Here is a 27,172-nt window from a genome sequence, read left to right on the forward strand (position 1 = left end):
GGACGAGTTGCGTCTGGGGACAGGTTATGGCTGAGGACAAGTTTGGCTGAGAACGAGTTGCGTCTGGGGACAAGGTTGGCTGAGGACAGGTTGTGCTGGGGACAGGTTTGGGCTGAGGACGGGTTCGGGAGCCCATTCAAGTGGCTCAGTGAAGGATCCATTTTAGGACCCCTACAGAGATATTTAAGATAGGATGAACCTCTAAGCAGATTCATGTCCAGTATCGACACCAAAATGCGACGGGCTCGACTTCTGGGGAAAGAACGCAGCATCGTAACAGAAAAAGCTCTCAAGTGCAAGGGCATGGTCAGTGTCCGACTTGAGGTGCTGTCGTTTCCAGAGATTAAGACAAGAGATCCCACGAAGCTGAAGAGCAATGTGAAGAGGCTGAAGAAAGCATTTCGGGATGAAGGTTGCTGGCGGCTGCCGTTGCCGAATCACATTCCAGCTCAAATCGATAAGCAGAGTCTCGATGCCGCCCTTCGACATTCACAGCGCTCGAGCAAAGAACTTTTTGTGGGCCCCCGAGACGAATATCCCGAGCTCGAGTTTCCACCGGGTTACCAGCTCATGTGTCTGGATGGGCAGAGCCGCGCTCTTGCTGCCGCAAAGGTTCTTCCTGTCGCGGACCGGAGGTGGATCGTAGATTTATATGCTGCAGGTATGAGATGCTTACTCTCGTATAGCGAGACATTACATTGATATATGGTTGTTAGACCTCACAGAAGAGCTCAGGACGATTCTGGTGGAGGAATACTCGAATGAAGACCGTCTGCATCCTGGAGAGATCTACCGAAAACTTCGGCTGTATCACCTCCAAAGGGACTTGCGAATCGACAATTGGTGGTTTGAAAAACGGTGCTGGGCACGTTTGTCAGCTCATGGACGCCGCAATGTCAAGCAGCTCCTGCGCCACCGTGAAATAACCGCGGCCTGTGATGCCCTGCTGGACGTTGTCGGGCTTTGGAGCGGTTGGAGAACAAGCACCTGGCACAAGATACTTCCAATGGGTGTTGACGAGGTAAGTTCCACCTTGCGGGCCATTTAGGTTCTCACCAATTATTGTAGTGCATCCTATACAGCCTCGATCTCATGAAAGATTTTTGGTACGAGAGCGTTGGGGTAGAACGGGATGCGATGCAGAAAGTCGACGAAAACAGCGTCAAAGAACTTGAGGGTACCGCCCCTGGGGCGTGCAAAGCGGATGCTCGGGATCTATATAAGAAGTTGAAGGCTGGAAAAATCTTCGGAGCTTTCAATGACCAAGATCGCGAAAAAATCTGGGCCGAAGTGTGTCGTCGGACGAAAGATCGCTTGGTCCCGTCATTTTTCACCTTCTTCGAGGATTTGAACTGGCTGAAGGGCCCAGCGGACTGCGTCAAACGGTTGATACCTATATCACCCGATGACACGATCCTCTACGCACTGGAACAGTACGTTTTCACAGGCGTTAACCAGCGAACCGGCCAGTGCTTGATCCAGAAACCTGATCATACTTTCGTTTCTAAGCCAGGAACTGAGGCCGATCAAATGAATCTGGGAGTTTTACAGCTATTTCTCATCGCCATGCGCAACCACCTTAACATGCCGGCCGAACCTAAGAAAAAGAATTTACTCGCAAAGCCAAGACCAAAGAAAGCGGATCCTGAGGTCCTACACGAATTTGCCGCCTATGCCCACAAGCTAGGCTTTGAGTCAGATGAGATTCGTGAACTGACGGAACTCAGAGCGTCATCGTAAGCACTGCAAAAGGAGTCAGCGTCATCGGGTTCTAAAGACTCTAATCCACCTATCAGGCGATGCGGTATCCCTTAGAGTTATCATCACGAACAAGACAAGCTAACCCTCTTTCTAGAACCTTTGTACGCCGCACGGAGTGGGGAGTTTGAAGAGATGACATCTTCATTTGTGCGGCGGTCTGTCATTCTTACTTTTTTTGAGAAACCAATAAGCCTCTACTTAAGCGACGCGACGTCTCACCCTTCCAAACCTACGGCAGACCAAGGGACGATTGGTAAAGAACCTTCACCGAGGCTTGGACAGCCAAATCAGCAGGGTCTGGAGCAGCGTCATGTCGAATAACACTTAGGTCCTCACAATACCCAGGATCCCTCGCAGCAGGGTTTGCAAGCTGGTAACACCGCGGGGGAGGCTGAAAACTTTCCCTCGATCCAGCTTAATCAGCAAATAGCTACAAGGGAGGGACAAGTTGAGTCGGAGTGGCTATCCGACTTAGAGATGCTTGATGAAACAGAAGAAGTCCAACATAATACAAGGCGGGACAGGCAAAGGAATGAGCGGTTATAGAAGAAGAAAGCACGGCGGCTAAATAAGTAGAGAAAGACCTCTAAGAAGAAAGGAGCAGTCAGTGCGAGAAAGAGGCAAGACGTATTAGACGTGGGAGCAATGCTACTGAGGAGCGCTGAAGAGAGTAGTATTCAGTCAAAACAATAAGAGGTGCATAAGGAATCGAAAAGTCCGAGCCAAACCACGCAGATTAACCCTGACGGGTTCACAGAAGGTAACATCCCTATGCTACCGCAGAACCAATCTTCAACCCCGGATCATAACGAAATCATGGAAACAGGGCAGTCCACAGCGACAGAGCGACAAAGTGAGGATTAAGGTATGGTGCAGACGGTGACAGAGAACGTTGTTCACGAAATCATCACATCAGATATTCCAACACCCCACGGAGAGGTGACTGCGCCAAAGACCGTGGCGCCAGCAGAAGCAGAGCGTCGTCGCGAAGCGCAAGAGCAACAAACGACCGAGCAAACCTTCAGGGAGGTAGATGAGCGACAGATGATGGAGAGAACCCAAAATGGGAGAGGGGGACGCGAAGGACAGCATGACACTGAGAAAGAGCAAGGACATCAGGCTACATCAGAGAGGATTGATGAGGCGCAGACAACACCACCGCGAGAAATGGGCCAGGCCGATAATTCACCCACTACAGATAAGGTCCTTCCGGATGACGCGGAACAGGGATGGATTGACAATCAGATGAGGCGTGATCGAGAAGAGTCTCTATTCGCTCCTGAGCCGCCGTCGCCAATAGACGAATCGAAGAAGGCAGAGAAGACAGCGCCACAGCGCGGAATCGAAAAAGAGCCATAGGAACGCATTCAAGGGAACGACGGGTCCGTGAACAATATCGAAGAGCCTCCGCCAATGTCGATCACAGATCAGCAGGGTTGGCTTTCGCCGGCCCAACAGGCAAACGCCGCTACAGAGGAGGTAGAACGCATGTCCACGGCCGAAATGAGGGACTCAGCAGACCGGGAAGCGATTCCAAACCTTCCACAATCCGAGACACTTGGGAGTGGCCAAGAGAGGCTCAAAGAGCTGGGTGGACGTGTGAGCCAAGAAAAGGAACAGTATGAAGACGAGATCGGACTGGAGCAGAGAAACCGAAAGACACCGGATCGGGATTCAGGCCCAGCTATTGAAGACCCTAGCCAGTTACAGCATCCGAATTCATCACCCATAATACGAGAATCGGACCGAAAACGTGTCACTCAGATCAACTTTAGCAGACTAGAGGAATTAGAGAGCTTAGAACGAGCGCACGAAATATTGTCTCCCGGACATCATCAGGATGGAGTTCGCGACAGGGCAGAACCGATTGCTCTAGAAGTTGAGAATGGTCAAGGAGTGCAGGAAGAGTTAAGAAGCGGTGACCAAGTGCGATACGAGCAGCTTCCGGACGAGGATGATCGAGCAGGACGGGAGGACTTCGAACGGAATATCAACGACCGACTACGAGAACAAGAAACTGAAGAAAGGGCGGCGAGAGAACGAAAGAAGGCTGCGATGAAAGAAGCTGAGAGACGAAGACAAGAAAGAGTACGGCAACTCAAGAATGAGAAACCTGAGTTCGTGTCGGAGCAAAAGATGAACAGAGAGCGAGCAAGGGATCAACAAGAGAGGCAAGTAAAGGAAGACAAAGGCATGCGCCGAAAACGGACCACACAGATCGACTTTGGGAGGCTCGGAGACGCTGTTCATGGGCAACCCAAGCCTAAAGAGAGCGCCGGCCGGCGCCCAATCACAGAAAACGAAACCGGGGGCGGATCAGCCGAAGTTGTCGTGCTTGATTCTGATGTCATCGCGACGACTAGTCTACAACCAGCAGATCCTCCGAAATTGACCATGGAAAGACCCGGCCCTCAGAAGATTCGAATCCATCTCAAGATCTCCGACGGGAGGCTTAGTGGTGAGGACTGGAAAAGTCTATCCTCACACGACGTTAACCCCTCCGAGCCGGCAGACTTCATGCGACTCTTGAGGAAATACACCAGAAAGGATACCGAAAATCCGTGGAATGTGTTTGCCGGGTCCCATATGATAACCCCATTGACAAAGTTTGAAGACATCATCAAAGATGGAAACAGCACCTTATACATAACTCAAGAAGGGGTTATCAACACTTATCTTCATCCTAATTCTCCTGCCGGCAAAAGAATTCGATCTTAAGCATATAGAAAAGCGATTCTAACATTAGTCCTTAACTCATCTTCATTTTTTGACCCATCCCCCACCAAATGAACCTAGTCAATGCCTGGGATAATGGTCCTGTTTATTGGATATCTTCGATGAAGAAGATTGCGAAGAATAGTCTGACCGACGAGGTAGGGATAGGCGACTGACAGGTAACGCGGCCTCCCATGTATTAGGCATGATCCCTAATGGAAGTAGTTAACCGTCTAGTCACCGGGCTGATATTCTAGTTCCTCCAGCCTGACTTTCTTGTCTGCCAAGGGACGGACTAGACATCGCAACCGATCTCAAAGGTCATTGCTTCCAGACACTGGATAGATCAGTAGGGACCCGAAGTGGGTCAAGTGAGCTTACCAATCACCAACATTTCTCCCCTCTCGCCTGATTCCTCCTATACCCTTTTAATGTGTTTCCCTGCCGCCTCTTCTTGGAAAATCGCTTCCACATCAGCCAGGCCACTGTACGCGATCGCGCGTCTCCCAAATGGCACTCGATCCTGGCTTGCCCAGCGGATGTAGATCGAAATACTGAGAATCTATGCGCCAAGTCAAACCGACGCTTCATGATATAGTTTCGCGTGATTTACCATCCCCTTGGCCGACTTTTCGTCGCTCATATCGTCGGTACCGTTATCGACACTGAGTGTGTCACCGACGAGCGCATCATTCAACAAGTCTGCGGCGGCATATCCCAAATCTACTGCAGTTAAACGTTGTCCTGCGTGAAAAGACGGGCGATCTGATGGTCTGCGTACCTTTTGTCTCCAACTGCCACACCAAATGGATTCGACGAGCGCGAATCTTGCAGGCATTATATCCATGAATGAGCTGCTTCAGGTAAGAAAGGTGCGAGACGACACCAAAGCCATCCGCCATCATTAAGACCGTCTCATAAGTTCCAGCTGGGACAGTAGTACCGTGAGGCCCACTGAACAAGGCTTTGTACAAAGTGCCGCTCCCGCGGCTAGAGTCCGAATATCGCAAAAGCTTTCTGGTCAGGCCGTCACGTGGTTCCACGAAAATGTCCAAGGATTCTAGACTTTCATCCGACCAGGATGTTATCATGAAAGGGTGGCTCTGCAGGAGGCCAAACCAGGGAATCCATAAGCAGATGTATTGCCCCGGCTTCACCTGGACTGGCGAGGTGAGGCGTACTTGAAGCGTCATCACTTCCTGCTGTATGATGACATGCTCTCTGGTCAGCATTTCTTTGATATTGGTGATCTTGACTCTGGCGAACCCGTTCCCGACCACTCCGGTTTGGTACACGATGAGTCCACATTGGACGAGAACGGTCAGCAGGAATGTACCAATGGTAACGTAAATGTACTTTTGTGGAAGAGAATGGCTCTTCTTCAAGTGGCTCCATATGCTGTAGGTGGCCGTGACAGCCAGTGTCTGATGCAGGCGAAGGAAGAACTCGTAGAACGGGCGGCGAAGTAATGGGTGTGAGAGAGGCACGAGTATGCCCAATGATATTGTCCCCTAATCTTTGTCAATTCTGTTGACCGGTTGCAGGAACCTTTTAGGAAGCATACGATCAGTCCAAAGAGGTTTTCCGAGATCTGCAAGGGAAATGGTTTCTTCTCCACGAGCACAGTGAGAACGTGGAAGCCCAACAGGAGCGATGACATGAGCCCTAAGGAACGATGAAATCGCCGGTACGTGCGTAATGTGACGCCCAAGAGATCGGCTGGAAAGCTCAGATGAGGGCCCGCCATGAGAGGGATCAGGTTGATGAGCGAGAGATTGGCCGCCCGCAGACCGGCCACCCAGACAGAGCGCACCTTGAAGCAGACACAAAAGACGTTGACCCCACTGTACAGAAGCCCTGCAATGACACCAGCCGGGTGCCACGCTCCAGTCAACCGGTGACCAATCTGTGGATACACAAAATATTTGAGGGAGAAGGGTACGACCTTCTTCCAACCAAGCAGAAGCCACTGGCGAAAGTTCATGAGAATGAGGAGAAACAACAAGCCGCCCAAACCGATCGCGTAGGCTAGAGTAATATCCATATTGAACGTTAGAAACGATAGAAATGGAATGACAACAACGCACGGATGGAAAGGCAGTTTCACAGGCGTTAAGAAGCTTGTTGAACGGGGAAAGAGAGTGAAGTTGAAATATAATGAACTATAGCATAGTATTGAGACGCCAAACCCTCGGAGAGGGAGCCGAGAATGGAACAAGACTCTGAGCAGTTGCAGCCAACTTTGGATCAAAGCAATTGGAGCCAGAATGGGATCCTCTACCCGACAAATCCACCCTCCTCTAACTTGGCGGCAACCTGTAGCCCCTGAATGGGGCAATCGAAGTCACATCTGCCAGCCCTTGGAGATATCTCGTTCCCCAGGGCCTGCTGAATAATGGATTCTAGCCAGGTCAGGATCAAACCCAGGAGGAAATCTGAGGTCCGTCACTTGCCTTCAACAACCTCTCTGCCGAAGTTGCAGACGTCGTCTCAGAAAGGAATTCGACCGCCAGAGAATCGGAGGGCCACCGGCGCAGGTCATCTACTCCGACAGCACCATCAGCTTTGGCATACTTTTGCATCAGCTCCATTGTGATGAAGCTTAGAGCCTTAAGATCTCTCGATACAGAATTACTCAGTGGACATGGTCGACAGAGTTCCTGATGTGCTGTGATCTGAACGTCAGCTTGATGTAGAGGTCTATGGAGTGATTACGTGCCTATCTTCACCTCGCCAGCGACATTGATGAGAATATTCGAGGTGGTCAGAGAGCCGTGTTCTAGTCCTTTTGTCGCGAGGTACACAAGCCCGTTGAGGATCTGTCACAGTTAGTCGGTCAACTCAAAAGAGGTGATATTCAAAACCCCCCTGTCCTAAAATGGACGCCAGTTGATCCTCGTCGAGATGTTTCGGAAACCCAGTGAACAGGCTCAGAGACATCGGCATGTGCTCGAAGACCACGTAGAATAACTCGTCATGGAGAAAGATGTCTCTCACGGACACGATATTCTCATGTTCAACCTGCTGCAACATACGACATTTCTCTTCGCTGTCATGTATAGAGAAGCTCCTCACAGCGACGACGTACGGCGTCGGACCCTCCTTTTGAGGAGGGACAATAAAGTCGGCGGACCACGGGTGTCTAATATCGGCCACGTCCACCATGTCGTCGTCTTCCTCGCCAAGCCGTATGCAATGGCTTTTTCTGTACTTTTCCCACGGGGATTGGTGCTTCACGATCAAGGTATTCTCCATCCCATGTCCGAGTGCTGCTGGGGGGTTCAGGGGCTTCGAACCAGTTGCTGAGGTGGTACGATAGGTTCCGGACGAGAGGGCTCTCGGGAATCCTGCTGCTGGATTAAATCCAGTCCCGCGGCGACTGGGAGTTTCACCATCCGTGAGGTGATCATCCTGGCGTGTCACGCTCTGAGAAGGCCCCCTAAACCCTCTGATTGCATCAAAGTCGATGCGAGTCCGGCGATTTAAAGATTTGGATGACATCTTGACAACATGAATGGCTAAAGAGAAGACCAGAGCAAACGGTACAATCTTTTAAGTAAGGTATGTGAGGTTTTGAGCAAAATTGAGGCAGGGGCGGTGGTCGATCCCAAGAGACGGGAGACGACGTTCGATCTGGACTACGAAGCAGGCGAGGAACGAAGCGGCCAGAGCCGGCATGTGCAGCAATCGCACACCTTCCTCCCGGGGGCCCATTTTGGTCCTCGGGGCCCAATTCAGACTTGATGCTGAGCTCAACGGAATGAGGCCCCTTCTGGATCCGAATAGTGAATAGCGTTGTCACTCAAGAGTACTGCAAAGCTCGATAGGGAGGTACGTAGCTTCATTAAATGACATCCGCAGCCCACTAGTGGTAAAGTGTTCATCGTCCCACAGGTTGAATTATTCATACTTATACCACCATGCTCAGAGAAAAGCTTTGGCTCAAAGTAGGTGCGTCGCTCGCATTCGCGGCCGCATTAATCTGCTGCACGGTTTTGAGCTTTGAAGTGCTTTGCAATAAGGACGACATGCAGGCTGGTATCATTACGTTCACTGTGAGGGCCTTTCACTGTTTAAATATGTTTAGGTGAGGTAGATCGCTGATGTATTCTTACACAGTTTAGGGCGCCCCCCACACTGGTACCGCTCCGTGCAAGGGGCCTGATCCCAACGGCCGTGACCCAAGCTGGGAGCGTCGTAACCAATGCGGCAACAACAGCCTCCGGGGCTCCTAGCCAAGCAAACAGTATCGCAAGCGCCGCCGCGACAGCCGTCAATGGCGCCATCACGGCGATCCCCCAGAATCTCTCCATCGGCACAAAACAATACTGCGTGGGGTTCAGCGACCATGTTGAATGTCATCAATTGCCCGTGAACATATCTAGGATCGTACCCCAGGTCGTTACAAATATTCTGAGCGACCAAATGGAAGATTTGGATCACCTGCGCAGCATCTTCGCAAAAGCTACCCCTGGATGGATCGGGGATCCTTTCATTATCGGCATAGCGACGGCCCTGGTGATCGCTGTCGTCTTTTTCACCTCTATGTTCAGCTGGCCCTTCGGCGCCGGTACTCTGTTGCAGGATCTGATGTTACCATTAATGCCCAGATTGGTTATTGGGCTCTTTTGTTGCATCTCTTACCTCCTGCCAACAATTGTTCTTTACCTTCTCTACTCCAAGTCGAAAGACCTCTCTTCCGAGATCAGGGCTGATCAGGGCCCGGTCGGCGGCTACTGCTGGGGCACTTTCTTTTCGGCTATGTTGATGACGGCAATGACGGCGTGTGTTCACATCTTCATCTGACACACACACACACACACACACACACACACACACACACACAGTATTACGCTCGGCGGCGGAGCCGAAAGGGTAGCTAAGGCTGTTCTACTAATGTATTTCTCAAGGTATGTCCTAGTCTCCTTATTGATGCGAAACTGATAAAACAGCAGCGTGATGTTGATGGCTTACTCCAACGAGTTATTCAGGCCATATGTTGCAAAGGTGATGTCGATGGCCACTTACTTACCAAGCTTACCCGACCGTCAATTGAATTTTTCCGGCCAAATGTGTGTCATCACCAGGCCCTTGGCGGCTGATTGGAGAACGAGATGCCAGCGAGTGGGATTCTCGGCAGATATTTACCTTACCCACAGCTATGAGTCGGGCAATGACTGGCATAACAGTTTTTGTGGTCACCGTAATAGGTGTGCGCAGAAAACCGCTAACCTGAAAGAAGACACGTGTTCCTAGCCCACTAACTCAGTAGTGATGCCGATCATCTTTATCACTTCGTTCTAGTGTAGTGATGTACTAACATCCTTTATCTCATTAGAGAGGCCATTTTTCCCCTAGAATAAGCCTTTTTTTGCTCGGATCTCTTCTTCCCACAGCGGGCAAATCCAACTACAGTGATATGCTTTCTGTTCGCAATCATGTAGAATCACTATCTTCGGCAACAGCATCTTCTGAAGCAGAATGAAGGCGCCGCAACTCATGCAGCTCCCTCAGCGCTACGGCTCGTTCACCTCTGTCCGCCATCACACTCTCGCCAGTAGTAGATGCAGTTCTATGAAGTGTAGTACCGCTATCTGGAACTCCGCTTGACGACGTTCTCTCTTGTTTGTAGGAACGACTTCTCGACCGGGTCGATGAGATGCGCCGGACGGCGTGAGTGCGCGTCTGGCTCCCGTGACCGCGGTCTTGGCGCAATTCAAAATCGTTTGAGCGCCGAGAACGGCTTTCGGGGTTTTCAGTCGATACCACACTGGATCTCCTTCTTGTGATAGCCCCACCATCGTAACCGAGACCCCGGAGTTGGCGGCTGTTCTTTTCTCGTTCCCTTTTTCGCAAGTCATCCTCCCTGTCTCGGATCATTCCACCACCGAGACTTGCATATCCTGGCTCAACATCGTCACCGAGACCCTCGCGTTCCAATCGACTCATCCGTACCTCTGGCATCTCCGGCATCCCTCCCAGAGAAGCTAAAACATTGTCGCCAGTGGCGGTGAGGCAGTCCATCACTTCCAATTCATGGCACGTGAACAGATGAGGCAAGATTTTCCAGCGAAGCGGGATCAACGCCACAATCAAGACAGGAAATCCAATGGCACCAATTGTCTGGCTGATGGCGACCGAGGCTGCGAACCCCAGGAATTGCCAAAATAGGTAATGCCAGATCTGGCGACGGAGGACCGAATTCAGTGGATCGGAAGGACGCTGAAAGGTCGGATCCCGGAAGAGAAAGGCCAGTTTATGTGTGAATATTGGGTTCGTCATGATACTACCCATCCCGACGGTGAAAAAGACACCACTAATGATGGCCCGGGGTATGAGAGAGAGGACCTTCAGTAAAGGTCCGGTCATGGTTCCAAAAAGTGCCAAGGCCATCAGGACATGCGATATACGCTGCTCCGCCACATGGTCAGCCACGGCTTCCTTGCGGATGATGGTAGGCTCCGTGTCATCTTTCGTCTCGATGACGTAAGGTTCGTCTTTATAAAATGTGAGAGAGTCAGTGTGAACTGGTGCTTGTGGGACAAGGCCATTAGGGAGCGGTATATTCAGGATACCACCAACAAAGCAGGTGCATCCTAACAGGAAAAAGTCCCAGTGAAACCCGGCCGGCTTTTTCAGCGGAAAGTTGCGGGCTTGTGCCGTCAATGAGGAGACATTGTGATCATAGTAGAACAGTAGCGTCATGAGGAAGCCAAAAGGGGCGGCAACAAAGACCCATTTCGCGGACAATGTCCAGAAATCCACCACCCACGGTCTATTGATTGTTGGAGAGAAAGCACGAGTGACCGGAAGGTATTCGAAATCTGCGTGCGCGAGGTTCCCTGGAAAATGGGTGAAGCCGGTCCACCAGATCGTCGCCAATGGATAGGCGTAGTCTGAAAGGATGGTGCGCAGCCACCCGCGCGTATAGGTTGTTTGGCCGATTTGCTCCAGCAAATAGACCGTGAGGAAGTATAGAATTGCCACCAATGCCGAAGCAAAGCCATTCGTGGTATTGCCGTTGTTAAACCCAATGCTGAGCTCTTCGCAGCCTTTGATGACATAGATCGTGCCGACGTATAGGCCAAACGTTTGAGACGAAAAGTCGGTAATCGTGCGCATATAGTCGCAGAGGTTGAATATTGCGGTGCACCAGTGGAAAATGGCGGACCAGATACCAACCCAGACAAGAAAGCGAGGATACAGTGTGACATCGTAGATTTTAACGATATCGTAGATCGTATAGTTGAACAGTGAGATCAACCCCGTCACTCCAACGACCGTCAATGGCTGGCAGGAAAGAAGGCTAAAGACGGCCGCGGCAAGGGCCGAAGAGAGGAGAGCCTCGTTGATTCCAAAAAAGCCGTCTGTATTGTGTTGCATGTCAAGTTGAAAGGCCAAGGCTGGCAACAGATTGACGAAATAGATCCGAACCGTTCCGGCAAAGACACGATAAACGAATCCATCTTTGAAGTCGCTCCAATAGTAGGGAAGCCGTCGACGGACATCGTTATACATTCCCCGGCCAAGGCGCTTAAGACGGCTGAAGAGGCCTTGATCGTCTCGCCATTTGTACGGTTCATCCAGGGCCTCCATTGCAGGATCTCTGTCCGGCCGGGTTATGTTGATATCGGGATAGAACAGAAGGATAAATTGGGTCAGGCCCAGGGATGGTGTCTGATCGCGCCGTTGTTACAGCGCCGTATAATCAGAAAACTGCAAAGAAAGGAATCACCTGTTTATATATGTGTATTAGGAATCGTTGAATTTCTGCCAATGCCGATCCTCGCTAGGGTAACCCATATCTGGCCAGGCTTGGCGAGTCTGCTCCACATGCGATTTTCACCGCTGATTGTGGCACCCACGAACGAGTTATTCGAAGGGGTGGCACAGACTAGTGCATGCGAGGAGGTATAGATCGTGCAACCAAGCAAGCTCAAAGAACTTCGGAATGTTTCAAGGCGGACGGGGCATGAGCAGACAGGGAGAGAAATCTACAAGACGACATGCGATCAACAGGCAATTCTAAGCTTGGCGTTGCGGTCCTGGGCGAGAATTGATCTCGTCCCTCGAGGTTGACCGCAACAATCTAAACCCGGAACCATGACGTGACTGGGCAATTGTGCAAATACGTTTTTGAAAGGGCCCCGCACATCTCCCCTAAGCGAGCGCTGTCAACTTAAACCACGCCTGAGAAGAGCGGAGTCGCCCAACTTGTTGGGGGAAAACGCACTTGAGCAGCTGGCACACTGGGGCTTTGGTAGTGCGTGGCTAAATGAGATAGAACTGTCGAACATGAGATCAACTGCTCTGATACAAAATGAATCCCTCCATTTTCGATCATGACGTGATGAAAATGTCAACGATGGCTTGTGGACCCCACTATTTGCAGGCCGGCCTTGCCGATAAAAGGGCGAATCACCCGTAGCAAAGAAACATTTTCTGCCCGGGCAGAAAATGAGCAGGGCAGAAAAAGAGCACAGAGCCTGTAATGACGTCAGCAATACTTGCCAAGGCGCCGGCTGTGTAAATCTTGTCGCAGGAATCTCGGTGAGCGAAAACCCATTCCCCGCCCACCTCTCGTCTCTACCCTCGCCATCTACTCGCCATGGCTTCAAATTCACAACTGTACGACAATATCTTTGAGAGGATTCGTGCACCTCTCGCCGAAGCCGTCGATGACGCGCTATCTTCCTTACACCAAAGCAGCGGGACCCCGCTGCTACGCCTTGAGGCATGTCTTGATCAAGACCACAGTGAGGCCACACAAGGTGCGCAAAAGGAGGCTAAGCGAACCACGCTTGTAAGTTTGATGCTCCATATAATCTATCTGATCTCTGCACCTGAAAAACTATCTACCAGGGGCAAGTTCTTCATCGGTCGCTGATTAGGGACCCAGGCGACAATCGAGCTTTCGTCGTTCCAGAGAAGGAGAGGCACCGCGGAAGGTGGAACAGATGTAGAACAGAACCACAGCGATCAAGAAACCCAACCTCAACGGCCACTCTCCAACGAGAACCGCCCCGTACTGAAATCCTATCGTCTCAAGCGCCGCAAAGTTGTCGGAGGCTTAAGGTTGGCCCGTTCTGCGCCTCCTACTCGAGTTGCCTCGCCTGAAAGGGAGACATCACGACGCTTGACCAGTAATTTCCGCCACTTTCCTAAGCGAAATGCTCAAACAACCATTTACAAGCAGCAAATGTCCCCTTTCGAACGACTCATCGTGGGTATCTGGGAACAGATCCACGGTACCCCTGAATTAAACCCGTCAGACTGGGTAAGTGAACATGTTCTGCAACTCATTGTCTCCTGGCCCCGCCCCCAAGATGATGAATTGATGTTTTCGCGGAACAACGTGGAACAAACCATGTCCTGCTATCCCACTCAATCCTAGAGGAAGAAAGCGCGGATCTCCTAGCCTTACTGTTATATTCAAGATACGTCCGGGGTTTGAAACTAATTTCTCCCTCTCGAAGGTTGATCTCTTGCACCAGGTAAACCAGCCAGGAGCCACAACGTCTATTTGGGATGTCGATTCTAGACATGGAATTCCTGATTCTCGATCCATCCTTGGAGACGGTAATTTTCGAAGAATGAATGTCTGCTGTCGAAGAATTACGCAAGCAAGTCGCCAATGCAGATCGCTCGAAGTCATCGTCCAAGCTCAATGGATACAGTGTTACGAGGAGCAAGTTCAGAAGCTTATGGTAGAAGATCCAGACCTATCACTTAGTAAGGGCCGCGCGACCGTGCAAGCACAAGCATGTAAAGATTTCGGTTGGTCTTTAAAGGAGCTGCGGAACAAAATGTGAGCAAGCGCTATCGTGCCCCTGGATCTCTCCCTTTCGGACGAGAAGGAGTAGAGGGATGATGCTTCGGTCTAGCTCTAATTTTATTCTCGCGGCCCCTTTCGCTTTCTATCATATACTGACTAGTGCATTCAAAGGGCGATATGGCGCGGCTACGACTCGATTCGAGAAGCTGGCGGCTGGGTCCCTCTGATCTTCGCAGGCATGGGTCTCTACCGCTTCTGCAAGTATCGTCTGGGATTCTGTCCACAGAACATTGCGACACTCAAGAGACTCCGTTTACGATTCGAGGTTGCTGCCGACACAATCCATCCGGAATGGCGCCTCTTGCTCTCAATCATTGGGAAGCCGACAACTCGAGTCTATCATGGACATCCCTGTGACTGGGTGGTCAGCAAAGATAGTCAACCCATACCCTTGGCAGATACATACTCCCAATGGACGCCAGCCTTTAGATTCGAGCACTTAGAGGAGAGCACCATTGATGAGCAGGCTTGGGGCTTGATAGATCCGCGGACTGAAAACAGCCATGTTCAATGGACGTTACCGAGACAGTTCTCATGCAAGAAATGCGGATCGACCCAGTCGAATGATGTTAGCACCAATGAATGCCTCTGCTTCCCGGCTTTGTTCGGAAGTGGTCTGCGGAAACCCTGCCCGGTGCAAGTTTTCCGAACGGAGAACGGAAGGAATAATGGTCTCCTTGCCTGCTGTGTGAGTCTCCTATCCTATCTTATCAGACGATTACTATTGCCACTAACAGACAATAATAGCCGTTCGAGCGAGGTGCAGCCATCGGCGAATTCGTTGGCGTCATTACGCAGGGCATTCGACACCTGGATGTTATGCAATGCTCAGGGCCCGCTGTTACATATCAGATTTGGCAGGGCCATAAGGGGAACTATACTCGCTTCATCAACCATTCTTGCCAGCCGAACTCGCAGTATGAGCCCTTTTTGTGGCTCGGTGTTCAGCGCCACGTGCTCGTATCTAAAGGTATCCTCGCGGGCGACGAAATCACGGTGGACTATTCTGACGATTATTGGAATCATTTGGACAAGGAATGCTTGTGCGGTGAAACTAGTTGCCGATTCAAGACGAGAAATGAGCGGATTCCAGGTGAACAGGGCCCAACTAGATAAATCAAGTTCGCCAAGTGAGGAAAGAAGATACATTCTTCGACTCCCGTGGCTTACATCCAGATCAACATGTTTGTCTCGCATTCCGCGCTCATAAGCTACACGCTTATCCTGCAACGCTAGTTTCCAGAGCATTTCCGCCAGTCATCTGACCAAGACCCATTCCATGGACAGAATAAGCTTGCTTCACACCTGAAGAAGTGCGTCATAGTGGTTGCATTGCTAGAAGGATGACATACACGTCGTTCACTTCCAGCACGCCATTCAGATTGTCCATGCTAACTGTTGGGTCAGGGGCAGTCCTGAAACAAGTGATCATTGATTTCTGTCTGCCGTGCCCCAGCTCGGTCAACTGGGCCCGCTTATATACACGAATGGCCAGAGTCGAGTCCCTGCCATCCCCCTGAAACCCTACATATTTGACTTCGTCGGGAGAAGAACCGCTCTAGTACTGTACCTAGCCTACCAACAGCGTCGATAGAGAATCTGCCATGGCGTGTAAAAGCTCTCCGCAGGCGGGCCCAGTAAGAGCTGTGATCGCAAAGCCCACAACTTCCATCAATCCGAGGTTTCGACATCACTCTGCACAGTCAGAACCAAACAAAGAGAAAGTGGTCTTGGCGGATGACCCCAAGTGAGAAGGTTTGCCGACCAACCTGGATTGATCCGGGAGAATCGACTCAGCCTTCGAAGGGGTCAGAGTCTGAGATCGCTGAATGGAACGTCTCTTATCAGGTATCGATGGCGCAGCATTTGACGCGATCGGAGCATTAGTGGAACAAATCCAAAGAGGAATAGAATCTTGCATTGTTGGCTGGCAAAGTAATGAGACCTCGAACCACCAAGCTAGGGCTCCCGCCCCTGATGCGACTATTAACAAGCCACGAGGCTGGTTAATGGCACTTGCGCAGGAGAAGTTGAGCGTCAATTTGCCCCATATGATAGATGCTGCTATCAAACATGATTCTGTAACCGGAGCTACAAAATATCAATTCGACGTTTTTGTCCGCATCACGCCAAATACGGGGGCAATTCTTGACCATTGGTGCTGGCCGACAGCGCTACCCCACCGATAGGACCCTCAGTTGTACATGACTGACTCGATTGGAGAAGACATTGTGAGGGGATGGCTTTGCTCTGGTAGGTGACTTGTACCGGTAGCGTCAAGGTCGCCTTTGAATGCCACTGACCGGATATGCTGATTTCTATCGCGATGCTGTACCTCATCGAGAGGTAGGGAAGTGAAAATGTTGGTGGCAGTGCTGGTGAACTCTTTATTGAGAGCCACAGTGGGTACGTTGCCGTCCATTCTCTAGAGTCGGGGTCTGCTGAATTCGTCGGTCTCCAATCCGACCACATCATCTTCAAATGATGAGTCGCGGAGGATGTTTTTATGCACCCCATTGAAGGTGACCTTGTAAGCTGTCCTATTGTAGGAGTTGCGGCTTGCATATGCATGCAGACAAAGGTTGACGACCGCAATCTCCACTTGATTGCAGCCTCGAAAACACCTGATTCACAGCCTTCACCTGGATCATATATTGTTTGCAGTCTGAGTTGCAGCAATACTTTGGTTGTTGCTGAGGCGTCAGGTCCGCTGAATATCAAAGCATCCGGCTGGGTCGCTTTGATCGACATCTTTCCGATTTTGTGGATAAGTTTCTTCCGCATTACGATCTCTTGGCAATTGCTGTACTCTTTGCCAAAATCTCCAAGACATAACGGCGGAGCAATTTCGCTACAGTTGAATATTCGAACTTTCTGAGAGTGTGAGACGAGCAGAACATTGCCACGCCAGAGGTCGGCATTCAATGTGTAGGAGACGGACGCGGTAGTCTTTGGTGCCGAGCTCTTCCAATCCAGCGCTGTTGATGTCCTTTGTTCAAGTGACGATGGCAGTTGTCCACGGTTGTCGCATCTGTCAGCATGTGAGTTGTCATCAGGAGCCGCTATAAGCGCAAGCGGTATTTGGAAGTGGCATATATCGATCGAGCAAGGCGAGGGTGAGTGCAGTCTTCTTCGAACGTCATATCTTTGAACGACATCTACAATCTACCCAGGCGTCAGCTGGGGAGGTAAATACGGTCTGAACGAAGTGCTGTACCTTTTGGCGATATCCTAAGCTTCTTGTATCGGTATTAGGGACACCATTTTCTGCCCACAATATAGAGGTATTGACATGACCTAGTCGAACTTATTAGTCAATGACTTACTTGAGTCATGTTGCAACCCACCAGTTAGTCGTATCTCGATAACTGCTTCGAACAGCCCGTCAATATCACCATGCGAGGTAAAGTATACAATACCCAAGATTTCATCATCCGTAAGAAATGTGGGCACCTCATTCAATGCCCGGTTCTCAGAACCTGAAGAAGCCACGACGAATCTAAGCGCCATTCTATCAGGACCTAATATTCTGAAAGCTAGAGTGTAAATGGTAACAAATTTTATTTATGCTTGACTCGAAGTGATTGCATTCACTGGTCCGAGCATCGAGGTACGTCCCATATACCTTGCTTGAATAGCGAGAGAGCTCATCGAAGATTCATCAGCATCCACAACATTAACCGCAAGGCGTTGCCGTCGGAAATGGAAGTGCATTTGGAGACTAGGCCAAGCGCAGCTGCCCTGCATGTTGAATGTGGAACAGCACGCATTAACTCCACCGATGATATAATATCGAAGATATTGCTTACTAGCGTATCGAGCGGTGAGGGAGTTGCTAACATGGGTGGAAGAGAGGTGACCCTGGCCGGCTGGCCCACCGATCACGCCGTCACCATACTCGAAGATGATGGCACTTTGATGGGATACAGTCGTAGTATTATTGAACAATGCTCAGCAATGGGCCTCGCGAAGCGCTCGACAAACCGTTAAAGGCTCGGATAGCTATGTAAAAAAGCACCAGAAAGCCAGGACCCGTATGCCTCTGCGATTTCTCACCTTCCTCCGTACAACCCCGCATTTCATCCCCAGGTTCCCGCGATACAGGGCTCTTAGCTGGCTTCAGCTCCCCAACAAGATAGGTCATGCGCTCGGAAATCCACCTGCCCGAACTATCAGTGTGTTCAAATCGCCCCTCCCCTCCCACTTAACGCGTTGTAACATTCTATTTCCGCACCTCCTTTTCAGTCCAGTCGGAGTCTTAACTGACATCTACAGAGCAACCATGCGAGCCTTGGGAATGATCGGTCGGGATTTTCCGCCATGAGCTTTTGCGTCGTAGCATTGTGTCCATCGAGCTTGTACAAATGACTTCCAGCAATTTACGGTAAAGACTTGCCTGTGTGATCTGCGCCAATAGTGATTCATAATTTTTAACAGCAGCCGTTTTAGGAATTACTAAAGGTGGGCGACTAACTCCATGACTATGGTTAGCACTCCTACAGATGTCGGAGGACAATTTTTGTTTCTTTTGCCATAGGTCAACCTCACGCCATGTTACTTTTAGGATCAGAAGATAACATAGAGCGAAGGTGATACACCTTGGCGCAGACTTGATGAGCCTCAGACCCCCGAAAACTTTTCGGCGCTTGGATGGCGGGAGCTACATGCCAAGAGCGCCCATCATCGGAAACACTCCGCCGAGGCTGGTTGGTCTGTTGGTTAGGATCGAATTGCTGGTGTCCATCATCTCTTGCCGGTTCTCCGCTACCAGACCGTCCATGAAATGACTGGAGTTCAATAGTCGCCTACGACGGTATGATCAGCGACAGGTCGAGAACTTCGCTCCAAAAGGCTACATTCAAGGTATAATGAGAATACGAGAATGAGCACGAGACCCCACCAGTATGTTTCTTTGGGTTTCTGTCCCATGTTTCGATACATGCCTCAAGAGACGGTAGCACCCTGGCCCCCCATTGGAAGGAAGAAAATGCGTCATTCACTGCCTTTTCAAGAGGTGTCCGTATCTCTCCCAAGATCAGTTTGTGCACTGGCGCATTTGAAGCCATTTGGACCAACGCCTTGCTCTATAAGGAGAAACAAACTGGCAAATTAGGAGAACTGTGTGGTGGATGGGATCGCAAGACGATGACCAATGCCTGTCGGTAATGGGAGCCACAACCTTCCACCGGGGTTGGCCCCTTGGCACCATTTGAATGACGTAATATTTTACGCATCCTTTTTTCTGCCCGGGCAGAAAAAAGTCCTTGGGTTGGGGGGTCTGCCTGTGAAAGCGACTGGCCAAAACTAGCAACCGGAATCCCGACAGGGCTTTTTGCTCAGTGTCGTATGCCTGTCAGATTCTTACCAAGTTTTAAATGGCAATTGGTCACTTTGCTCATGTGACTTTAGTTAAACTGTAGTCCAGAAACGAGGACTGAATGCACTGAGAAGTCTGTATCAGTCTGCTTCAGAAGATATACCAATCTTATCCTATTTAACCTTTAGAATATTCCCGTTCGTTCGGCGGTACAAATTCGAGCAATGTCTGGAATCTCATGTTTAACGACGGAGTCGGGTCTGCAAGATTGTTCTCCTGTTTTACCCATTCGACAAGGGTCCCTCTCAGTTGTTACAGAAAGCTTCGCGGCCGAGACGCCGCAAGCCTCCCTTCATGTCTTATGCCAACGCGGACCGGTTCGTACTTTTGGATGAAATCCAAGCTCTACGTGCGAACGGCGTGCTTGCTCAGATTAAGTGTCCCTTCACACATAAAGCCAATCGAACGTGGAGAGAACCAGCGATGCTCGCTCTTGGGGCTTTCTTCGATCGCTTCCTAAGAAGTGAGGCTCTCAGTGAAGTTGTCTTCCTTCTGGAGCAAGATCTCGTACCGCTTGTGTTGGATGCCATGGCCGATAAAGACGCAGCGGTGAGGGAGGCCGCAAAGTACGCTTTGCTCACCTTGGTCGACAAACTCAGTCCAGAGGCTTTGGTAGTGGCTCTGTTACCTATTTTACTCGACTATATTCGCAAGAACACGACGAAATGGCAAGGAATTGCGGAAGTGTTTACCCTGATAAGTCAAATGGCTCGTGGAGCAGTGATCCATGCAAGTGAGAGGGCACAAATACTACGCAAGTATGTCGAAAGCCGACTCGAGGATTTGATACCTCTTGTAGCGGACGCAGTGCTTGACTTGAAGCCCGAGGTAATGTTCCTCAATCCGCTGTTCCTACAAATTGCTGGTATCATTGACTCGTTGCAGGTCTCTAAACGAGCCAAAGGAGCACTAGACTCTTTGTTAGCTCTTATTCACAACCCTGACCTGGTGCCATGTATACCAGTCCTCTACGCATTCATCCGCGATCCTTCGGGTGCGAATCTCCGAAAAGCGATATCCACTGTGTCGCATACTACCTTTATTTCCAGTATCAACTCAGCTGATCTTGCGGTCCTTCTTCCTTTGTTTGAGCGCGCTCTTTCATCTCCAAATGCAACCCAAGATTTGCTTAGGGAGGCCCTTCTCATTGTCGAAAACTTGACGAAGTTACTCCAGGTCCCAACTCAAGCCGTACCATTCTTGAAAAGGTTGATGCACCACGTGGAGAATGCAAGTGAACGAGCTGCCATCCCGGAGGTTCAAAAATCAGCTAAGAGACTGCTGGGAATGATGAAAGATTGTACCAATCCCAACAAAGGCCAGCTACACCCTAACATGACAGTATCCCAGGCTCTTCTTGTGCTCGAGAAAGCAATCCGCTCCTGCGACGGGTATTTTATCCCTTCTACCGATACAGCCCTTTCTGAGTTGACCAAGCGGTACGTCGCGAGCTTGGTTACGGAAGTGGTCAACCAACAACAGTTCTCCCGGGTTACAGTTTGCATAGAGCCTTATTTGGATCCAATCATGAAGCAGGGTAGCGCCTCAGTGGTTGCAGAAAGAGTGCAGAGATTCTTTTCCGAAGCTGATTCTGCGAGGCGGGGACTCCTGAACCGGAATGAACGCAGTGAAGTGGAAGTGGTTAATACTTGCGTCTCCTTGGGTTACGGTACGATAACACTTCTTTCTCAAACCAACTTGAGACTGGTCAAGGGCCGCCGATACGGACTCTGTGGTCGAAATGGGGCCGGGAAGTCAACGCTAATTCGAAGTATCGCCCAGGGTAAGCTGGAAGGATTTCCTTCTCCAGACCAGGTGAGGATTTGCTATGTATGCCATGAGGAGGATGAAGATGCCGATCTCAGTGTTTGTGACTACATGGCCAGAGGGACAAGAGAAGAGGATATCGCGCAGATCTCTCTAGCACTTCAAGATGTCAATTTTGGAGAGAGTGCCCATCTTAGAGTTGGCTCACTTTCTGGTGGTTGGAAAGTGAAACTAGCTCTCGCACGAGCATTTATGACGCCAACGGATATCCTGCTCTTTGACGAGCCTACTAATCATCTGGACAGAGCCAGTGTGTCTTGGCTACAGGAACGACTGAAGAGTAACACTGAAGTCACCAGCTTGCTCGTCAGCCATGATGCTGAATTCCTGAACGAGGTCTGCACGGATATCTATTATATCGATGGGACAAAACTCGTCTGGCATGGGGGCAATTTTGCTTCTTTCACGAAAAGGAACTCAAGCGTAGGAGTCGACGACGGTCTCCCAGATGGTGCAAGGCAATTTCAAATACCTCCTCCCGGTCTCCTCACGGGGTTAAAATCTGCGACTAGGGCAATTCTTCGAATGTCACATTGTACCTATACCTATCCCGGCGCATCACAACCTGCGTTATCCAATGCATCTTGTCAGGTTTCCCTCTCATCACGGGTAGCCATTGTCGGTCCTAACGGTGCAGGCAAATCGACTCTGGTCAAAGTTTTGACGGAAGAGCTCATTCCTCAGGAGGGAACGGTGGAAAAGCACCCTAATTTACGAGTCGGCTACATTAGGCAGCATGCCCTAGAGCATGTTGAAATGCACGAAGAGAAGACTCCAAGCCAATACCTGCAATGGCGCTACATTTACGGAGATGATCGGGAAGTCCTGACAAAGCAAACGCGAATCATGACAGCGGAGGACAAGACTCAGATGCAAAAGATGATACACTGGGAGGGTAAGGCTAGGCAGATGGAAGCGCTCGTGGGGAGGCAAAAGTGGAAAAAGAGCTTTCAGTACGAGGTGTAGGGTCATCACAGCCTTATATGTCTTCACACAGCTAACGAGCCTTACAGGAAATGGGTTGGTTCACTTGCCAAATATAATTCCTACCTTCCGCGGGAAACACTTATCGACCTCGGCTTCCACAAACTTGTCCAACGATTTAACGATCACGAAGCTTCGCGGGAAGGGCTGGGTTTCCGGAAACTTGAAACAGAAGCCATTTCTAAACATTTTCATGACGTCGGCCTGGGTACAGACGTTGTCTTTAACACCAGCATCGCCAGTCTCTCGGATGGCCAGAAAGCGAAGGTCGTTCTAGCTGGTGCCCTATGGAACAATCCACATCTCCTGATACTCGATGAACCTTCCAATTTTCTTGACGGCGAGTCGCTGGGTGCGCTTATAACTGCCTTGGAGGACTACAAAGGAGGCATCGTTGTTATAAGCCACAGTCATGATGTTCTGAGGAGGCTTTGTCCTGGGCTGTGGCGCATTAATGCTGGGTATCTCACATGCAAGGGCCACCTTCTCAACGACGACGGTTGCACCAGCATACCGAATAGAAAAATGTCAAAGGCAAATTCGGCCGGCTCTGGGATTGAGCCTGAGCCTGAGCTTAGCAGGTGTTTCGACGCTGAGACGGCCAGAAAGAAAAAGCTCACTCGAGCCCAGTTGAAGGAACGCACAGTACGGCGGAGATTGAGACATATTGATTGGCTCAACAGTCCCAAGGGGACGCCTCGACCTCCAGATACTGATGATGAAGAATAAGCTCTCTGCCGAGCACACTGTTGTTTACTTTGTGGTGGCGGAATCAAAATTTGTATCCGAAAGCGCCTCTCGCTTGGATTGGTCACGTCAGTCGAAGTGCCCGTCACCCTCTCAAAGCTAGAGAAGTTGGCAAACTATGGTGACTGGCGACAAGCAAATAGTCCTAGAATGCAAGGTTGGATGATTTAAATTGGAAAGGTCCATGTCGAGCGAAGAAGTCTCCAAATTATGGGGGCGGATCACTTCACGTCTCCGGTGATGTTATGCCGGTGACTGTTTACGCCCGAAGTTCACCCCAAGGGCAGGACTCATGAAGATTCAATCGCCGATGGTTACCACAATTGTTGTAATCTATCCGGATATTGTAGGCGATATATGTGCACAAGACTGTTTGTTCTTCTTGCGAATTCGGGACGAAACTGGGAGGTCTCGGGTCCAAACGTCATTTGACACCTCTTCTGAAACACAACCAGCTGGCTACGCCTCAGAGCCTATGTGTATGGACTTGAAGGTTGCGATCTCAACTTGGCAGGGAGAGGTGCTGTCGAAAGGGCGGGCTGGTTCGGTATGTGAGACGAGCTTCCGTGACAGCAGCCGCAACCCGATCAATCGAGATCTATTGAAAAAGGCAGGGAAGTGGTATCAGCTAAAGGTTGCAATATGGCATGATGATAAATTCGAGGAGACGTGAGTGTGCGGACAGCGAAAACCTTGGAGACCTTCAGGCAGATTTCTGTGATTCGGAGGCAGCAGGGCTGATGAACGAGTTTCCCTGCGTAGTGATTCGTGACATGTGCGAATACGTCGATTTCCAGCGAGAACGATGCATGGGCACCTGTATATTGTGATAATTGCTGCCACATACGCAAAGGAGGTTTCCAGTAGATCTCTCCCGCATTGGCCGGCCTCAAAGCTTAGAGATACGTATGAAATCAAGCGGATCTACGCCTACCAATAGTCGGTAAGAATGTGGATGTGGCATAACGTTTCCACAGAGCCTCTGATTATACGATATGGTCATGTGTGACCGACCCTCCGGGACAGTTGTTGACGTTTCCAGTAGTTGCAACTAGTAAATGACAAAAGCCAGCCTCTTCAGCATCGAAATAGCTTCTAGTCCGACGCCGAATCTGACAGAAATTACGGGATTCTATCGTCTCCGATTGTGTTCTGTACACTGACTTGTCAAGCTGTGATCAGATTCCCGTTGCTTGGTTTTCTTCCTCCATGTTGTCATGACGGTCGTTGTCGTTCCAACGACTTTTCCATCAATAGCACCTAGTTCGTAGTGCGAGTTCTAGCGACCAAGGCGGGCAGTCGATCTATTCCGGCAGAGGTCATAGTTGAGGACGACAATTCTGATTGATCCAAAGGGGGTATCGCATGATATGACCAAATGGAAGGGTTTACCGAAAAGGTGCATCTCGATCAGCCAGAGGGATTTGAGTTTCTTGCATAGGAAAAGTCGATTTTTCTCCATGGCAAACTGCTTGTTCATCCTTGGGAGTATGATCAGCACTGATCTTGGCAAGCCGTGTCTGTCAGTTCATGCCATTAACTATTGAAGAAAAACTTTGGATGCCACCTGATGTAGGACGGTGAAGACGAGGATTCGTCATTTCTGAGTCGTCTTGTCCATACAATTGGCAGCACGCCAATCTGCTTGCATATGCGGTGGAAAGACAGGACCCGGACGATCATGATCATCTGATCAAAATGGATCGTTCCTTGATTTGTGCGTGCACCCTCACGTCAATGGACACCGTCGCTGCGTGGTGTTCGATTTTGCAACGGCGTGCTTTCGAGAGCATTCAGAAAACTCCGACCCCATCGGATACTGTTCTGTCAGTTTACTCAATCCGGTCTGGATATACTGGTCTCTTACCTGGTGTACTTATTGACCACCTTGGCACACTCGTCATACTTTTTGATTCGTTCAGCTGCCGGTAAGGTAAGCGCTTCATTAATGGCCTCCGCACAGCGAGGTGTGTCCCATGGATTAGTAATAAGTGCCCCTGGAAGCATCTTTGCAGCTCCAGTGTACTGAGATAAAAGCAAGACCCCTTTCCGGTCTTGTTGACATGCGACATACTCGTAGCTGACCAAATTCATGCCGTCCTGTATTGAGGAGATAAAACAGACATCCGCCATGGCATACAAGGCGCAAAGTTCCTCGAACGGAACCGACTTATACATATAGTGGATCGGAGTATAGTCAATTCGTGCTGACGCCAGAGAGTCAGAATCGAGGTATACCAACTGGGATATTTTGGCTTACAATGTTTACCATTGATCCTACCCACCTGCCTCTCAACCGCATCCCGTAGTTTTGCATACTCGAGGACGTCGGTTCGACTAGGCACAGCAACTTGAATTAATACAACCTTGCCTACCCATTCAGGAAAGTCATCGAGCAGCTTATCGAACGCCGCGAGCCTCTGCGGCATGCCCTTGATATAGTCCAGTCTGTCAACTTCTAAGATGATTTTGCGACCAGCAAATGAGCGTTCTGAGAGCGAAATCTGGCTTTGAACGCCTGCGGTATTGACCGTTTCTCTGAAGCTGTCCGGATCGATACCGATTGCAAAATGCTCGACCATGACTTTCCGGCCATGGTAGTGCAGGTCGTGCGGAGAACAGTGGACTTCCCTTAACGTTTGTCAGAATCAACCATCGCCATAAGGGCATTCCTTACTCAAGGACAGCCTCGCATCCACTAATGAGGCGGTCCGCGTAGTCTTTGATGTGCAGCCCTACCAAATCACAGCTGAGAATGCTGTTGCATATCTCTTCGCGGAGTGGCAAAATGGCAAAAGAGTCCTCTCGCGGAAATGGTGTGTGTAAGAAGAACCCGATTCTGATGACTTTCCTCTTTTCGAGTCGTTCGCGAAGGATTCCCGGAAGCAGCAGCAATTGATAATCGTGAATCCAGATTAGATCACCATTTTCAACATGTGGAACAATATAGTCGGCAAAAATCTCGTTGACTTCGCGGTACTTTGCCAACCATTTGGAGTTGAACAGTGCTTTCTCGGGCATGTTGTGCAACAAAGGCCACAGGACCTGATCTGGTTTTCGTCAGGCTTACATGTCAGAATGCGCTGTAGCATGACATACTGCAAAACCCGGTGTAATAGTTGCTGGCCGTTTCTTTGGACAGGAAGACAGGGACAGCCTTGCAACGCTCTGCCACCTCATGGCTGATCGTGTCTCTGTCCGACCGGTGCACGTCGATACCAGGCCATCCAAACCACTGGAACTTCATCTTTTCCTGCAAACCATGAAGAGAAGATGCCAGGCCGCCAGAAGACATTTGGTAGTTGAATGTGCCATCATCTTGCACGGTTATCGTCATAGGTAGCCGGTTGGCCACCACCAGAACCCGGCAGTCATCGTCCATCGTAGGTGGGCAGATTTACTGTGGTCCTGTGGGAAAGCCGACATGGATGCGGATGTGGCACCTTATAAGATGGAGTTGGCGGTGGCGCGGCGGCGGCTTGGCCGCTGTAGGACTTACATCATGTGGAGAACAGTGAGACCAATTTTGTGGACCAGGTTCCTGAAGTCCCCTTGAAAGCGGCCACATCAAAGTTGCTTAGTCGGGTCGAACTTTACCCCGGCGTGGGATGTGTTGAGCTAACCATAACCAATCCGCGGATTGTGTTGTGCCAATTTCACTGGAGTGGCAGCAGAGGAACCATCTCAGGTCTGTAAGCCTACCCAACCATGACAATACCAGAAGAAAGTGGATAATTGCCTCAGCTAGGCAAAAGATGCACATTAACAAGACGAATGTTGCGTTGACGTAGAAAGCATTTAGACCTAATTTAGGCCTAGGCAAGATCAGAACTGCCTGGGCAGAATTGGTAACCCACCCTCGCCCACGGGAACTGATTCGCAGCCGGTTACGAGCTAGCTCAATCTCCCTGAATTCCATATGCAAA

At 50.2% G+C, this 27,172-nt stretch overlaps 7 protein-coding genes across 11 annotated transcripts; 3 read left to right on the forward strand and 4 right to left on the reverse strand.

Annotated features, from left to right (window-relative positions):
• Window positions 1–2,628: 2,628 nt before the first annotated feature.
• On the forward strand, window positions 2,629–3,120 carry PV06_06455 (uncharacterized protein; the record flags this gene model as incomplete). The annotated part of the gene is made up of 1 exon (XM_016407574.1): window positions 2,629–3,120. The coding sequence occupies one exon, from the start codon at window positions 2,629–2,631 to the stop codon at window positions 3,118–3,120; it is 492 nt and encodes a 163-aa protein (XP_016263178.1).
• Window positions 3,121–6,893: 3,773 nt separating this feature from the next.
• On the reverse strand, window positions 6,894–7,977 carry PV06_06456 (uncharacterized protein; the record flags this gene model as incomplete). Its single annotated transcript, XM_016407575.1, has 3 exons — window positions 6,894–7,151; window positions 7,206–7,295; window positions 7,474–7,977. 3 exons carry the CDS (start codon window positions 7,975–7,977, stop codon window positions 6,894–6,896), a joined length of 852 nt encoding a protein of 283 aa, XP_016263179.1.
• Window positions 7,978–9,475: 1,498 nt separating this feature from the next.
• On the reverse strand, window positions 9,476–12,221 carry PV06_06457 (uncharacterized protein). The gene has a single exon (XM_016407576.1). It carries the CDS (start codon window positions 12,070–12,072, stop codon window positions 9,913–9,915), a length of 2,160 nt encoding a protein of 719 aa, XP_016263180.1. The 5' UTR covers window positions 12,073–12,221; the 3' UTR covers window positions 9,476–9,912.
• A 706-nt stretch (window positions 12,222–12,927) lies between these two features.
• PV06_06458 lies at window positions 12,928–16,422 on the forward strand. Of its 2 annotated transcripts, XM_016407578.1 has the most exons (5): window positions 12,928–13,279; window positions 13,376–13,753; window positions 13,953–14,284; window positions 14,423–14,999; window positions 15,059–16,422. In XM_016407578.1, the coding sequence occupies exons 1-5, from the start codon at window positions 13,085–13,087 to the stop codon at window positions 15,425–15,427; spliced, it is 1,851 nt and encodes a 616-aa protein (XP_016263182.1). In that variant the 5' UTR covers window positions 12,928–13,084; the 3' UTR covers window positions 15,428–16,422. The 2 variants fall into 2 exon arrangements, with proteins under 2 accessions (XP_016263182.1, XP_016263181.1); XM_016407577.1 differs by having other exon boundaries at window positions 14,423–16,422.
• A 13-nt stretch (window positions 16,423–16,435) lies between these two features.
• Window positions 16,436–17,821, reverse strand: PV06_06459 (uncharacterized protein; the record flags this gene model as incomplete). Its single annotated transcript, XM_016407579.1, has 3 exons — window positions 16,436–17,476; window positions 17,529–17,608; window positions 17,659–17,821. 3 exons carry the CDS (start codon window positions 17,819–17,821, stop codon window positions 16,436–16,438), a joined length of 1,284 nt encoding a protein of 427 aa, XP_016263183.1.
• A 1,968-nt stretch (window positions 17,822–19,789) lies between these two features.
• On the forward strand, window positions 19,790–24,401 carry PV06_06460. 3 transcript variants are annotated; one of them, XM_016407581.1, is made up of 3 exons: window positions 19,790–20,516; window positions 20,574–22,477; window positions 22,529–24,401. In XM_016407581.1, the coding sequence occupies exons 1-3, from the start codon at window positions 19,983–19,985 to the stop codon at window positions 23,226–23,228; spliced, it is 3,138 nt and encodes a 1,045-aa protein (XP_016263185.1). In that variant the 5' UTR covers window positions 19,790–19,982; the 3' UTR covers window positions 23,229–24,401. The 3 variants fall into 3 exon arrangements, with proteins under 3 accessions (XP_016263185.1, XP_016263184.1, XP_016263186.1); XM_016407580.1 differs by having other exon boundaries at window positions 19,790–22,477; XM_016407582.1 differs by having other exon boundaries at window positions 20,574–24,401.
• Window positions 24,384–26,628, reverse strand: PV06_06461 (the record flags this gene model as incomplete). Of its 2 annotated transcripts, XM_016407583.1 has the most annotated exons (5): window positions 24,384–25,065; window positions 25,114–25,453; window positions 25,507–25,877; window positions 25,924–26,296; window positions 26,346–26,628. In XM_016407583.1, 5 exons carry the CDS (start codon window positions 26,626–26,628, stop codon window positions 24,981–24,983), a joined length of 1,452 nt encoding a protein of 483 aa, XP_016263187.1. The 2 variants fall into 2 exon arrangements, with proteins under 2 accessions (XP_016263187.1, XP_016263188.1); XM_016407584.1 differs by lacking the exon at window positions 26,346–26,628 and having other exon boundaries at window positions 24,981–25,065; window positions 25,924–26,318.
• Window positions 26,629–27,172: the final 544 nt, after the last annotated feature.

The sequence above is a fragment of the Exophiala oligosperma genome (assembly GCF_000835515.1).
Source record: "Exophiala oligosperma strain CBS 72588 unplaced genomic scaffold supercont1.5, whole genome shotgun sequence".
Taxonomy (NCBI): domain Eukaryota; kingdom Fungi; phylum Ascomycota; class Eurotiomycetes; order Chaetothyriales; family Herpotrichiellaceae; genus Exophiala; species Exophiala oligosperma.

Coding starts and splice junctions, on each gene's coding strand:
- PV06_06458 (XM_016407577.1), top strand. CDS start 13,085: ATGGCTTCAAATTCACAACTGTACGACAATATCTTTGAGAGGATTCGT. Junction 13,280..13,375: donor AGGCTAAGCGAACCACGCTT/GTAAGTTTGATG, acceptor TTAGGGACCCAG/GCGACAATCGAGCTTTCGTC. Junction 13,754..13,952: donor AATTAAACCCGTCAGACTGG/GTAAGTGAACAT, acceptor TCCCTCTCGAAG/GTTGATCTCTTGCACCAGGT.
- PV06_06460 (XM_016407580.1), top strand. CDS start 19,983: ATGTCTTATGCCAACGCGGACCGGTTCGTACTTTTGGATGAAATCCAA. Junction 22,478..22,528: donor AAGAGCTTTCAGTACGAGGT/GTAGGGTCATCA, acceptor CGAGCCTTACAG/GAAATGGGTTGGTTCACTTG.
- PV06_06457 (XM_016407576.1), bottom strand. CDS start 12,072: ATGGAGGCCCTGGATGAACCGTACAAATGGCGAGACGATCAAGGCCTC.